Consider the following 16,364-nt stretch of genomic DNA (forward strand, 5'->3'; position numbering starts at 1 on the left):
GCTGTTGAATGTTCTTGTTTATTATAAACAGTTGAAAGAGTAGAGTAGCTTGGACCATATATATACAAGGTCACATTTCAGCCATGTTTTTAGTTTATATTTTAGTTTTAAAATAGCTTATAATTAATTCTCTTGTTTTCTTACAAACAAAACTTTATAATTTCGGTTTGATACTATATAATCAGGTGGACGACCAGTCGTTAAGTTTTCCACAATTTGATAGGTTTTATGCGAATTCGACTATGTATTAACGTAATTAATTACGTAATAAGTTATCATAGTATAGATTCATTAAATGCTTTGGGGGAGGAAAGCAAAAGCTTTTGAAAAGGAAAAGCGAGATTAGATTTCTTGTAAAAAGTTAGCTTTTGCTTTTCTTTTTGATCGAATTTTGGAGATTTGGAACTCTTGGACCCCCCTTAGAATTTGTCATTACTCTCTCTTTTCCACAATTGATCGATTAGATTTGTCAAAAAAAAAAGAGAAATCGAAGGTCTAAAGTGCACTTAATTAAGTCATGACTGGTGGACATATGATTATGAGGTCACCAGACAATTCCTATCTTTAATGTCTTAGTATTTTGAAATAATCCACCTGTTAAAATTCATATACATTAAATCATATTAAAGCGAACGTGAATCGTTAGGGTTATAATTTTGTCATGTTGATATATTATCGACATTAGCGGCTAGCCGGCTATGTAGCATTTATGTTGTTTTCAGCGACCTAGAATATCGTATGATGTAACAATTTCATACTCCATAATATCCATATAATATCATAACCAGTTAAAAAAAAACAAAAGTGAATAAGAAGAGAAAGACTCCCATATAACCTAACAAATATCCTATGCCTTACTTGAAACGTATTTACAACATGTAAAATACTAATAGTTTTTACCTAATTAGTAGTAAATACCCTATCCATTGATTCTGGAAACTTAGTTACCAACTAAACATAAAATACTAATAGTATTTCGTACATATTTCCTTTATGTCGACAACGAATATTATAGTTTATTCTCGTAAATCTCAAATTACGTGATCTCTCAGCATTGACGGATTCTGATGGACCGTTACAACAGTACTGTTAACGCACGACCAAGTGGCACACGTTGAGCTCTGCTGGATTTGTCGCAGCACCAAAGCTTGTCTTAAGCTCATCAGCTTCTCATGTAGAATTTGGTTTTCCACTCGTAGACGTTCATTTTCCATATTCGCGCCTTGACAATGGTGCATAACGTACCGGAGCTTGTTTCCTAGTTCTCGGTTCTCGGTATTGAGCTGGCTAAGCTGGCTTCTCAAATCGTCTAGGTATTTTTGTTTTTTCATCCTCGACCGCCTAGAAGATTCCCGGTTTGATTTTTTCCGTTTCTTTTCCCGCTCATCCTTTGTAGGGAAGAAAACGTTCAAACCGGTCAGGTTAGAAGGTCTGTCTTCCATATCAGGACAGGGCTCGCTTTTGTTTAGAACTTGACATGAGTTTGTTTTCTCAACAGCGGGATTCACTTCCACGGGACAGACCGGTGAATCAAAGATGGAGAATATATCTGATGCGTCGTCCCAGGGAGTGAATCTAGTTTCCAATGTCTGTAAATGATTGGTAACTATCTGTTGAGATAAGAAACCTGGTAAAATTGAAGACATAATGGTCTCAGACCCTAAAACCAAATTTAAAACAAAACAAAATAGTATTTTCAAAATGCTATATGAAAGGAAGAGTAGAAGGGGAAAAGGGAAGAGTTGCATTGTAGGAGTCTCATATTTATGGACAGATTTCTTGAGCCTTGGGGCATGCACGAGGGTACTCTTGTCTTTAGCTTTTCCATGGTTCCAGACAAAGAGAAAGACAAATGTGAGAAAGGTTTGAGTCAGGAGAGCGACAGTATCTGGATACGTGTAATTATGGGATTAGACATAGCTCAAAGTAAGCCGGAGAGCGTCTTTTTCATTCTTGATTATTTACGCATTTGCCTTTATATATACCGAATATTCGTTTCCGATATACTTGTAAAAGTCGCAGACTCAATCCAAAAACATTAATAATTCTTCTGATTAAAGTATTTGACATTTACTTTTAGTTATATACACTGTAACATCAACTCAACTCAGCTGTGGATAATATCATAATATTCATCTAATCTACCGATGATAACATATCTTTTCGTGTGCGGATAAAACGAGTTTTGCTTTGGTTTGGATAACAGCTTTTCATAGTGAAAAATGACGGCAACAACAACAAACTAATTATAGTCTGGATTGTTTGAAAGAATGTGCAAACAAAACCTCCCTATCAAAACTTATCTCTCCATCATTTTTCCTCTATCCATAGTTTCTTTTTTTATTGCTAAAAATGTAAATTTCATTTCAAGAGATGAAGATTGAGGAGTACTAATAGTGATCAACTAATTGATAGACCTTTGAAATTTTTTCCATGACAAAAAGGTAAAAAACATGGAAGCAGATGCAATTGATGCTTCATCCGTTCAGTGTGGTAGCGAACATGAGGAGAAGTAAACGATGGAGACTTAAAACACTTGAATGAGAGTGAGAAATCGAGCAGATACATGTATGTTGGGAGAAATCCGAATACAAAGTGGAGCTACAACCAACTAAGCGGAATGCGTAACATTGCATACTATGGTAATGTACTTTCAACCATACTATAATGCGTTACATTACATACTTTTAGGAATTGACGGTCACGGTTTGTTCCTTTTCGATAACAATATAATGTATTTATATGATAAATAAAGCTGCCTGTAGAACTTTAATGTAACGACCGGTTTTCTTAACCGGAATTGGTTTGTGTTTCTCATTAATTAAATTGGTAAACCAATCTGGTTTTGTTCAATTAAGTATATAACCAACGAAGCAAATTGATTTCTTAGGTTTTATTAATAATTGCCTTATATAAATACACAAAAGTGTTTATATCTTCATCTATCTCAAAACCCTTGCCGCCTCTTAAAATTGTTTGTGTCGTTCTCTCTCTCGCTTGCACTCCTCATTTCCTTCATGTACACCATTGTTCATCTCTTCTCTCCTTCTCCATTATCATTCATGTACGTGTGTTGAAATCAGAAGAGTCAAGTCATCATCTCAAAATCATCACCGAGGGATCACCATTGCTAGCCACCATCGGAGCAGTTATGCATCACCGGAGGAGAGCTTTGCCATCATGCCTTGTTCCGTGCCATCCCGTCCATGGCGTTGATGCCTTGTATATGGTTCGTAGGTGGCGAACGTGAGCCGATAGGCAAAGGAGTCGTACGAGCCGGAGCCACCGTCTAAACACCACCATCAACCGTGAGTTATCCACCGGAGACAAAGTTGGGATGTCGGAGCTCATGATCCACCGTTGCGGTTCCAAGCCGAGAAGGTTTATTGCATTCATTTTATGTTTCTTGCGTTGCAAGAAAGCTTGCAAAGTATAAACCCGGACCTGTTCTTTTGGTGTACTGAGACGGGTAGCCGAGACCCAAGTGCAAAACCTTAGGTTTATTGGTGGTCAAGTCATCTTGCCTCGTTTTTGATTTGCTTTCCGGTTCTCCAATCTTGGCTAAGGTGAGGGCTATTCCGTCTAATCACGTGCTAGTTTAGTACTACTATTATGGAAAGTCTAGTTTCGAAACATGATCCGTCTCTGTGAACCGAGTCTGTTTGAGAGTCTTGCTTGTTTATTATTGTTATTAATTGTTAAATCGGAAATAGGATAATAGAAGATTCAACGGTTGAATGAATTGAGTGATGTTAAAAACTGCTATATATGTATATATAAATATGTCCGTTGTGGTGATTGCGGGTGCACAAAGACGTTTGTGTAAGCCGCCGACGAGCAGTGTGATTGCGGGTGCACAAAGACGTTTGTGTAAGCCGCCGACGAGCAGTGAGATTGCGGGGGTACAAAGACGTTTGTATCAGTCGCCGACGCGCAGATTCTGGGAGTACAGAGATGGACTACTGTACGCCTGGAGATATACATATATCCTTATGAGGTGTACTAGACACTGTGTTTGTTTCATGCTAGAGCTAGGCCTACATGGTCGTAGTGCTATGTACTGAGTCAGTGGTTTGCGGTTTAGCATCACATACCTCACGGAGTAACTTTCCTGTTACTCACCCCTGTTTCTTCCTCTTGCAGGTGAACATGACGAGCAGTTGAATATGTGGACGGATTGGTGTCTTGGGATCGTTGTATTTTATTTCAGTTTTAATTAACTTTTCGATTTAATGTGTTTAGTTTTAAATTATAAACTTGTTTTATCTGGAAATTATTTGATTAAAAGGTTTGAAATTTTATTCGGTTTTATAAATCGGTTTAATTTGGTATTTTTTGGTTAGTAGCACACCGTTCCCGAGAGGAGACGAGACGGGTGTTACATTTAAGTTTTGTGCACGTATATATATACTTTAGTTCTTGAAATGCTGTTTACATTTCATGCTGAAAATAATTACAGTCCGACATATATAACAAACTTTAGTCTAGCAGCTAGCACATTCTTGAAAATTATCTACTATATTTTGAATACCCGTCCATATATACGTTTTCACTTTTAACTTACGTTATACGGTCTTTTACCAAAAAAAAAACTTACGTTATACGGTCCATGAAACACACATTTTTAACATTCTAAATTTTGGCATAGTGTAACCTCTATGTTATTAGGTATTATGACTTGATTTGCGAAAAAGTACTAGTATACTAAGTTTGGATACAAAACAAGACATCTCTTCAAATAATATTTTATAGAGAGAGCATGGTGGTAGTTTTCTTAACGGCAAAGCTGGGTTCAAAGCAGCCCTACGCACCCTAAGAATGCAAATTTTCAAAAAAACATAACACACTTACTACTTTTATACACATGCATGTGCACACCATCTTTCGTTCTATTTAAAACTATACAAGCTTTTGATCCGCGCGCCCGCGCGGATGTTCGTTCTTTATAATCATATGTTTTTAAGTTTTGAAAATGAGAAAAATTCAATTGTTTATACTTATTATTTTTTTGTCACTGTTTATGTTATAGATTCATATGTTGTTCAAATTTGACATTAGTGTGTATTATTGTTTAATGTGATGAATTTTCGTATATAAACTATGAGATTGTGTTATTTTTTATTGTGTTTATTTAGTCAAATTTTTTATTCTGTTTTTTATATTTTGTAAAGTCAACAATAATATTTTTTTTTTTGCCGATAGTTAAAAATATCTAACAAACACAAAAAAATATGGTTAAGTATTTGAAACTTTAGTTTATTATTCTGACCAGCGTTTTTAATTGTATTGTGATATATATTTTTCATATTGTCTATGGCATCAATTAGATGGTAATATTTTATGAAATCTAACTATGTATTTATATATAGTGTGAACATAATTTGTTACTTAAAATACTGTATTAATTGATGACAGCAAATATAACTTGTGTAAGAAAATTTTTAAAATAAAAAGATCTTTTAAATATCTGATTATATTAACATTGGGATATATGATTTGATTTTTCAATGCATTATCTAATATATACATTAACATTATGGCCCAAAATAAAAGATGTTTATGAAGCCCAATTTGTAACTGCTTATTCCTTATTCCGGGAAAACACTATTAGTTGGTGTGTGTATCAAAAACCATATGCAAAAAAGAATTTCTATCGTCTCTTTGTCTCTCTCTCTCTCTCTCTCTCTCTCCAATCGATGCTTCGATGTTCATCTGTAGAAAAAGGGATCGAAGAATCAAATCCATTGAAAGTACAATTTTATGTTTATCAACTTCATTCGATCAAGTATCTGCTAAATCAAGCGATGTATGTCAAAGGTTAGACTTCCAATTTTTATTTTCAGTTTAAACGATTACTTTTTCGAAGACCTAAACACTTTGATCGTTTCTTTCTTATGTCAATAGATCATTGTCTCCATGAGTAGATCGGCCATCTAAGTTTTGAATTGGGAGAAATCAAATCTTTTTGTCAAGATCGAGACTGATAGAAAACAATCATGTATTTTCAGACATCTTCTCGTGCTAAAAAGAGTCCTACAGGGTTTGTTCTTCATTTTGTTTCTATCTTATTTACTTTATGCTTCCTGTGATATGGTAAATACAATTAGTTTCTTCTAATATACATTCTTTGCTTTATTTTTTTCAAATACCTGCATGTAGATAAAATATAGACCCTTGGAGCGGATAGACAGAGCCCGGATTCAGATTTATAAACTGGCATAAATCTGATGATAGCATCATATATGTAAAGGTGACCTATAAGTAACTCTCCTTTCTTTGCTTTTGCAAATTGTTTGATTTTAGTTTACTTTTCTTTAGCTCAGGTAGCTCAGGAATGATTTTAAAATTGGATAGATTGTAGCTGTTGTGGCCGACTTTTCTTTAGCTCAGGCATACTGTTGAACGGCTTCTTAATCAGACATTGATATGTTAGTGGCATGGTTTGTGCTCAGTTTATATGTTAGATTTAAAAGTATTATTGTCCCGAGCTATAAGTAAGTAAAAATCTTTTGTGGTTTACAGGCATGAAGTATTAGATTGCAGTCATCATAAGTGATATAAAGAGACGCTCAAACTGAGTACCGAGACAAACATAGAGAGATGAATTTTAACTACAATGACATCACAGATCATAAGGGCCGGAAGACCAATGAGTTAGTCAACAACATTTGCGAACAACATACTTTCAATACGGTTAGTAATAACTTATCTATAATAACTAAATCATAAGTTTAAAGCAATGTAAAAATATTTTTAAGAACTTAGATTAAGAAAAAACAATGGCTTAAGTATATATGCTGGGTTAATACCACGATTAATACAAATCTTTTCTTCACAATAGTTTATAATCTTGCATCAGTCATCCTCAAAAAACCTGATATCATGACATTTTATATGTGGCTGATGTTTGAGTTGGACTATCGGAGGACGAAATTCAAGTTATTCAGGTGATGGTAACTTTTCATTTTTTTTCCTTAAATGTGAGATATTCGTAATGTCTTTCAGTACATTACGTGTTGACCTTCTTGAAGTTGAAGCTCCTTTCTTTTGAATCCCAGGTTTAATAGAGCTGAAGCTTGTCTTTTCTAGATCCCCTGGTTTAAAATTAGTAATATGATTGTAATGAGTATAAGTAATTAAAAGATACACGGCTTGTTTTAAGTAAAAACAGGAGTATGCAAACTTGTTAATGATGTGAAGCAAGATCTCAGCTCTGGGGTGTCTGGAACTTGTGATCTAATTTGGTCGAGACCTTGGAAACATATCAAAATTAAACTCATTATAAAGGATTTCAAGGTTAAGCGATTTGTGGTGATAAGCATGGTTGGACATGAAACACTTACCAAGGACACACCTTCGTATATTTCTTGGTGTCTGCGGTGAAAGCATGCTTATCTGGTCATATGGGGTTGTATTGCTTGGTACTTGCCGGTTTTCAAAGTTTTCAAAGAGTCTATAATATATAGAGCATAAAGGAATTTCTTTAAAGGCTATAGTACTTGAAGAACTGTGCCTTTGAGGTTTAACTAATGAGGTTGTCGTTTTTTCTAATGCAGGTTCGACTCCAGTGATTGGTTCCAGTTTTTTCCGTTTCATCTTCAGAAAATCGAGACCAAGAAAGTTTCCTCGTTTCAGTAAGAGGATGAGAGAGTAGCTGAAAGAGGAGATTGGCCGTGTATGATAAATTTATTTAAGAGGTATTCTTCAATTACTTTTTCTAATTCTAGATTCATAATATATGGTTGGCTTTAATTTAGGAAAACTGTTGATAACAATTAGGATTCTTGATATCTTTTTTTCAGTGATATACTTCTGATTTTGGTACTCTACTTTATATAACTTTAAATTGTTTTTAAAGGTCGTAGCAATCTTGTAAAAGGAGATTACAAAGGCCTGTGAAGAATAAGGAAGCATCAAAGTGTTATATGAATCAAAACTGTCTTATAGCAGGCGACTACTATGATATTGAACAGGTATGTCAAGTATAAACTCATCTTATACTTCTTTGATAGTTTGTAGGATGGTAAGAATAGGTAAACCAGACAAAATTTGGTTTAGTTAGGAGAATCGAATGGTTAGTTAGGTGGTTAGTTAGGTTAATCTATTGATTATTTAATTGAATTTTGAAGACTGGTTGTCCATTGTTTAGATGTTGAACTAATGGAATGGAAAAGTCAGATCAAATTGTATAGAGTCTGATCTAATTATACAATCTAATTTATGGAATCATATAGGAAATCTCAATATTATTAAATATAGAAAACCAATCCAATAAGAAAAACCAATAAAAAGCAATGCATAAATCATAAAGTTCAGAAATAATTAAAGTAAAAAACATTATTAAACATAGGGGGAGGGGGGGAGGGGTGGTTGATGGCGAAGTGGACAAAGGCCTGTGAAGAATAAGGAAGCATCAAAGTGTTATATGAATCAAAACTGTCTTATAGCAGGCGACTACTATGATATTGAACAGGTATGTCAAGTATAAACTCATCTTATACTTCTTTGATAGTTTGTAGGATGGTAAGAATAGGTAAACCAGACAAAATTTGGTTTAGTTAGGAGAATCGAATGGTTAGTTAGGTGGTTAGTTAGGTTAATCTATTGATTATTTAATTGAATTTTGAAGACTGGTTGTCCATTGTTTAGATGTTGAACTAATGGAATGGAAAAGTCAGATCAAATTGTATAGAGTCTGATCTAATTATACAATCTAATTTATGGAATCATATAGGAAATCTCAATATTATTAAATATAGAAAACCAATCCAATAAGAAAAACCAATAAAAAGCAATGCATAAATCATAAAGTTCAGAAATAATTAAAGTAAAAAACATTATTAAACATAGGGGGAGGGGGGGAGGGGTGGTTGATGGCGAAGTGGACAAAGGCCTGTGAAGAATAAGGAAGCATCAAAGTGTTATATGAATCAAAACTGTCTTATAGCAGGCGACTACTATGATATTGAACAGGTATGTCAAGTATAAACTCATCTTATACTTCTTTGATAGTTTGTAGGATGGTAAGAATAGGTAAACCAGACAAAATTTGGTTTAGTTAGGAGAATCGAATGGTTAGTTAGGTGGTTAGTTAGGTTAATCTATTGATTATTTAATTGAATTTTGAAGACTGGTTGTCCATTGTTTAGATGTTGAACTAATGGAATGGAAAAGTCAGATCAAATTGTATAGAGTCTGATCTAATTATACAATCTAATTTATGGAATCATATAGGAAATCTCAATATTATTAAATATAGAAAACCAATCCAATAAGAAAAACCAATAAAAAGCAATGCATAAATCATAAAGTTCAGAAATAATTAAAGTAAAAAACATTATTAAACATGGGGGGGGGGGGGGGGGGTGGTTGATGGCGAAGTGGACACATTCTCTTGAGACTATTCCTTCTTTTCCTCCTCTTGTTTGATCATTTTGGTGCACAGCTTCTTGGAAGAAGATGATATGTCTGTTAGATCAGAATGATCTACTTTGCGCTTTGTGATGGGAGTGGGACAATCTTCTGATGACTTCTGATCCAACATCAGAACCTAAAATTAGATCAAATTAATCAGTAAGATTGTATTATAAAAATCCAAGTTAAAACAGACACAAAGTAAGACCAAATATAAAATTTCAAGTTAAAACAGACAAAAAAGAAGACCAAATGTAAGGCTCACGTTTTTTAATACTAATAAACTTACAGATCCAGATGACATGGTGGAAGATGTTGTGGCCATGCCAGAAAATGAGTAAGAGCCATTTTCAATACTTAGAACTTTATCTCCAGAACAAACCTCTAAAACCACAAACGTGTCCGCTCCATTTGTAACATTATCAGAGCTTATAGAAAGCCCAAAACAGAAGGACTTTCCAACCAAACTAAGAATATGTTCTGGTAGTATCTCTGGATCTTCAATCTACAAAAAAATAGCAATATATTTATTTGTTAATATGGGTAATGTTAGTGGTTTACGCACAATTTAAAAAAAATAATACCTCTTCATAAGAGCCATCCCATAGCTCTTCAGCTTTAACTCCAACGATTGACTGACAAACAGATCCTAGCAACATTAGGTTACATGTCCCTGTGTCATCTTTCACAACCAAATGTAGTTTGAATCTACTCAAACAAAAAAAAATTTGTATTGTTAGGACATGTATGGGAATAAATAAGGTAATACGGGTCTAAGCTTTGAAATTAATTACTTGGGTGACACGTTAGTGATATTGGAACGGCAGACTTCACAGCGAAACAATGGTTTATCTTTCTTTGTCATCCTCCCATAATCAACGTTGGGGAGCTTAATGACACGTTTCTGGTGCCGGTTACAACCAAAATAGAACCATGCCCAATCTGTATCTATTGCCTCAATAGAACATATTATTTTGCAAATCTCCACCTATATTGGTTAAAAAAGAAAACGTTATGTGATTTTATGTTGATAACATTAAACCATTTGAAAAAAATTCAGAGCAGACAACATATGTACCTGATTGGCCTCATTGACTTCTGCAATCGATTTGATCTCAGCATCATTCCAGTCATATTTAATTCTTTTACCATCCTTCTTTCCATCTTGTTTGTCCACCAGCGCAACAGATAGATGATCATCTGACAGCCTACAAAGAATTAAGATCACACCAACATCAGTGTGTGGATATGGTTCTATAATACACACATGAAAACAACACTAAAAGAAATCGATGTTTAACCTTTCTGTTAAATCTGTAAGTTCAGGGATCATCGGATTCAAGTAGAGGCGTGTTGCATGAAAAGCGTTTGTGATTTGTACCTCACCTAGTTAACATAGATTAAATTAAGCGCAAAAATATAGAGAAAAAAGTATTTTTACACGTTTAAAAATACAATTTAAATACCTCTAAAGTCTTTGATTTTTGCAAACCTGATCAAACAAACAATTGTTTGATCTTTGTCCTCAGTAAAAGGTTCAAGTTGCTCAGCATAATTTTCCCAAAGACAACATGCAATGTTGTTTCCTCTGTAGATTAAAATGGAAAGATGATTAGTATACTAATGAAGTAGATTTATTGCTATAATAATATAATGAACAAAATGTGTTTTAGAAAACAAACTCTGTGTCAACCAAGCGAAATTGAACCCTTTTTTTGTCTTCTCCTCCAACTTGCACGGTCTGAACATCACCAAGCTCATGAACTCTGCCAATTACATCTGGGAGAAAAAGAGACACAAAGTTAATACAATTGTGATATCGTATATAAAACACACACTAATATAAAACACCAAGTTCATGAACGTGCATATGTATATGAATAGATTCAAATTATAGATTACCTATGAGGAAATTTGGTTTTAGAGTTCCATTTTGAATTTCTTCATACTTGGCAAGAGATAGGAAATTGCTTTCATCAGCTAAATCAGAACTCGAAACCACAGCATCGTCTGCTATAGTCATCTTGTACTTATGTTTTGTTGTTCGGTATTGACCACCAGCTGGAGATACAGATAAGTTTTGAACAACTCCCCATTTATCAATAGGTAAAGCACCTTGAAGTCGGTACATGAGACTTGGTTTGCAAGAAGCCTGAATCTTGTTTCCCTATAATAAAACAGATACGAGTAGATTAGATTCAAACTATAATAAATAATTTATAAAGACACGAAAGTTTAAAATATAAAGTTACCCATTGATCTGCTAAAATCATCTCAAAGCTATCACCTCCGAAAGGTGTGTGTTGCTTAAATGAATGCAAACATTTGACCTGAACTCTCTAATTGTTTTTGAAAGGTCTCAATTTTGTGAAAGGAACAAAAGCCATAACGATTGACATGTTTACTATGTGGTTTTCTTTGATACGTTTTTGACGTCAAAAGGAGTGGATATATATAGTTGTGATTTGAAAGATTTGGTTAAATTGGCAAAAGTATAAAAAGATTTACTTTGTTGTGAGCTTCACGAAAAATCTGTTGATTATATTACCTTATTTATGAAATCATATTTAAAAGAAAATATCATTTCTAACGATAAGGAATAGCTTGTTTTGCAAGATTTTAAATCAGAAAATATAGATTGTATTAGTTAATTGAAACCGTGCATTAATCAAAAGTCAGCGTAGGAATAGGAAAAAAAAATAATGTTGTTTTGTTTTGGAAAAGAGATATTTTGTTATGATATTGGGCATGTAGAAATCGTTATTTAGAAAAGTTTGTTTTGATTATGGAAGGATTAAATCTTCCGATTTGTTATTGAATTGGGATAAAATATTCTCAGAACAATCGTTTAAAATTGTAGGGGAGATATAACTAAATTGGGTTGGTAATAAGAGTAACAAAATCGTATTGGACATTGGATTGGGCCATGAATCGTTAATTGCTTAAATGATCTGATAAAAGGAGAAGTACAAAAAATCCAGTGGCATAGGTATGTAATATTTGTGGAAAACTAAAGGGTATTATCTTTTTGTACTTCTGTTTTAATATATTAGATGTGTTTGTTTTTTTGCCCTAACAATAATCAAGTAGTCATAGTTGAAGTTAATTACTCTATTTCAAAAAACTTGTCATAGAAATTAGATTGTCTTCATTACATTTTAACTATTGAAATTATAATCGACGTTTTATTGCTATTATTGATTCTTAAAGCCACTTTCGTTATTTGCTTACAATCGGTTTTAAGGACTTAGAGCATTTCCAAAGAAAATTCTATAGCATCAAATATAGAGTTTTTACTCTTCAAAAAGAAATTTCAAAACTTCAAATATAGAGTATTTATTTTGATAATCCAGGTAATCCGAACACCCCGGAGGGAACCTGACTAGCGCCTAAGTACACATCTGCAGAAGGCATCCTGAAAGGCCATCTTTTTCACCCCATTTTAATCGACGGTGACCAGCAGGATTCGAACTCGGGTCCGTATTGGGGCCAAAGCTCCCTCAAGACCACTGGGCCGTCCTCGCTTGGTAAATTAAGAGTTTTAAAGAGTAAAACATCATATTTGAAGTTTCACTACTCAAAACTCTAAATTTGAAGTTTCATTTTTTATTTACATTTTGGTCCTTATAATTAATTAGACATTATATTTATGATTTTTAAGTATTTTCTTGTTTATCGTTTTAATCTTTAAACTTTTGTATATCATAAATATTTTAAATTTATTTTTATAAATTCAAATTTTACACATAAAATTAAATAAAAAATTTAAAATAACATTTATAATATTTTAAAAATAGAATTAGACAACAAAACTATTACAAAATAAACTTAATAAAAAAAATTTAAAATATACATGAAGACATAATTATTGACAAATTTAAATATTACAACATCACTAATAGTCTAGTATATTTTCTCTAGAACTTTTAAAATATTGTCCCAACAGATTTTGTGTAACCGAAGATGAAGCATTACGGAAATAATTTTATGAAATAATGTGATATTTTGCTTGTAATTTAATATTTAATTATGTATTTCTATTTATACTTTTATATTTTAGTGTAAGAATTTATTAATTAATATTACTATAATATTTTTATATGTGTGCTAGTTATTTATAAAAGATTTATAAATTTATGTTAATTATGATAAAATAAGGACCATAGTGTAAATAATAAATAATTTTGAAGTTTAACTTTGAAGTTTTTCTTTTGTAGGAAAAAACCTTGAAACTTCAAATATAAAGTTTTACAAATTATAAAATAGAAAGTCTTTTTGAAGATGCTTTTAGGTAGCATTAGCAATGGTACTAATAGCAATCAAATGTCGAAATAAAACTATTTAATATATACATTACAAGATGGATATCTTTATTTTACCAGTGGAACCGGATTTTTAACCTAAACTAGACTTTGACCCGCGCGACCCCGCGAATATTTAATTTATGTTTGTATTTAACGATATATTTGTAAATGTAGTCATATTGAAAATGTAAATGATATACTTAATTTTGTATTTTAGCATTTTAAAATGTATCACCGATATTGGGTATTATATAAAAAATATAACATTTATATAATTAGATTCATGTCTAAGATATATAGCGAATAAATTTTTTATATAAAAAGTACAAAAATAGACAGTTGTGAATCAGCATGCTATTTATAAATGATACATTAGCTATAATATTTGTAAGTAAATAAAATGATTGTTAAACTTCTATCAAATTCGGAACATATACAAATTAAGATTTAAATTTCTAAGAAAATAAAATGAAAATATAAATATAAATTTGATGTAACTGATAAGAAATTATAAATTGGCTTAATTTTTGTGTACATTTAAACCATGACTTTGCAGATGTTTGCTTTTACTTTTGTAAATAAATTATTTTCTCTAAGTGATAGTATATATTTTAAAATTTTAACTGTGTTAAATAATTATTTAATAACATTTATAAGCATGATTATAGTTTATATTTTCTTTAATTTTATTTTATCTTGTAAACCGTCAATTGTATCACCACCATTTTTAGAATATGATCCGTGCATCTATACAAATGTTTTATTTTGTTTTTTTGTGGATTAAAATTTTACGATAATCTCTAATAAATTATTTTATATACATGGTAAGTTGGTAAATAATTATAATGGTGCATGTAATATATTTATATTAGTAAGAAGAAGAATTTGTTCAAAACAAAATGAAGAGTAACATGAATTGTGGGGGAGAATGAGACAAAATGTAACTTATATTGTTACATAAATATTTTTTTTTATATTATTGATGTTCATTAATGTTTATAATGTTAATATGAAATGGATAAGTTAAAATATTTATATTGAATTGATTGTGAATTTAATTTAGGAAATATTTTATTAATTTTGAAAAAGACATGGAAAGCATAGAAGTAGGAGTAATTATTACTTCATTAATTTTAGAAAAGACAAAGATTACTTAAAAATAGGTTCATTTAATTATTTCAATGGCATTAGATTGTAAATACTGTGCAAATTTAAAGTATGTTAATATGAAATAGATAAGTTAAAATATTTATATTGAATTGATTGTGAATTTAATTTAGGAAGTGTTTTATTAATTTTGAAAAAGATATGGAAAACAATGAAGTATGAGTAATTATTACTTCATTAATTTTTAAAATGACAAAGATTATTTAAAAATATGTTCATTTAATTATTTCAATGGTATTAGGTTGTAAATATTGTGCAAATTTAAGGGTTAGTTTTAATTTGTACTTCTGTTTTAATAGATTAGACACTAGTTGGAAGAATTAACGTTCCCCATATCAACATTTCATAAATTTTTTAATACTTCTGTTATCCAAGCTGCTAGTTATATTCTAGAGAAAGAAAGAAGCGCAGTATGTTCTAATATGGATCAAATATAGAGTTCATACAATAGAGAATATATAGGCCCAAGTTTATTAAGGACATATAGAGTATATAGTCTACGGATGGTTGATCTTGAGTTTGTAATATAAAATCCACTACAAAGAAAAACAAAATGATAACAGTTAAAATGACACTGATAATTAAGCATATGAAAACACTTTTAACTGTATATTTGATAAAAGATTAAATCAAATCTGTAACAATATGTAAATGAAACATCATGTTTGTTTACAATGGATGGCCGAAAGGATAGAAAGATATATAAATGAAAATGTCAAACACAACAAAGTATTTTATCTCGGTTCTTCTTTTTTTTTTTTTAAACTGCAAATTCATTAAAATTGAAGACTAGAGTGCATCAGAAGAATACAAAGCCTGATTCGCAATGGAATCAGCGACGGAGTTTTCCCCACGGGGGATAAAGCTAAAAAAGATAGAGGAAAAACAACAAGAAAATTCATAGATATCCTGGAGGATTCCCATATGTTCCTTGACAAAGCTTTTCTGTTGGATGGTTCTCACAAGAGTTTGAGAGTCGGAATTGACAAGTAGATTTGTGACGACCATGTGTCTTGCCGTCTCTAGAGCCTGTCGGATAGCTAGTGCTTCTGCTATTAGCGGTGACTTGACGAACACCTCTGTTTTACTACCTTGGTGAAAGGATGGTCTCAGTTGGTCAGAAAAAAACCATCCCAGTCCCGCTGTTTGTCTTGATTCGTTCCATGCTGCATCAGTACACACTTTGGTATGGTTGGTTAGGTTTCTAGTCGTGGTGCAGTTACTGGTCACAGTTGAAGCCGCTGTTGCAGGATCTTTCTCGGTAAGTTGTGCCCTTTTCCATTCTGCAACTTCTGAGACAGCCTTTGAGATAACATCTTCCGCTGAAGTGGTCCTATTCTCGAAAATCCTTTTGTTCCTAGCTATCCAGATAGCCCAACATAACCATTGGAAAATGTTGGCAGAAGTTAATCCCGTCGGAGGGAGGCAGATAAGTCTCTTCGAAGATTGAAGGCATATAGCAAAATTCGTGATGGCTAC

General features: G+C 32.2%; 1 protein-coding gene and 1 long non-coding RNA gene across 2 annotated transcripts; one reads left to right on the forward strand and one right to left on the reverse strand.

The window, feature by feature from the left end:
- Window positions 1-5,618: 5,618 nt before the first annotated feature.
- On the forward strand, window positions 5,619-8,322 carry LOC125581602. Its single transcript, XR_007319213.1, has 7 exons — window positions 5,619-5,817; window positions 5,905-6,040; window positions 6,160-6,250; window positions 6,523-6,947; window positions 7,059-7,421; window positions 7,557-7,697; window positions 7,859-8,322. It is a non-coding gene; the product is annotated as an uncharacterized LOC125581602 (long non-coding RNA).
- Window positions 8,323-9,400: 1,078 nt separating this feature from the next.
- Window positions 9,401-11,437, reverse strand: LOC111202808. Its single transcript, XM_048749265.1, has 9 exons — window positions 11,317-11,437; window positions 11,097-11,193; window positions 10,881-11,002; window positions 10,716-10,800; window positions 10,493-10,622; window positions 10,209-10,402; window positions 9,999-10,122; window positions 9,704-9,919; window positions 9,401-9,550 (listed from the first exon to the last, which is right to left on the reverse strand). Exons 1-9 carry the CDS (start codon window positions 11,435-11,437, stop codon window positions 9,401-9,403), a joined length of 1,239 nt encoding a protein of 412 aa, XP_048605222.1.
- Between the last annotated feature and the right edge of the window lie 4,927 nt (window positions 11,438-16,364).

The sequence above is a fragment of the Brassica napus genome, chromosome C2 (genome assembly GCF_020379485.1).
Source record: "Brassica napus cultivar Da-Ae chromosome C2, Da-Ae, whole genome shotgun sequence".
In the NCBI taxonomy this organism is placed as follows: domain Eukaryota; kingdom Viridiplantae; phylum Streptophyta; class Magnoliopsida; order Brassicales; family Brassicaceae; genus Brassica; species Brassica napus.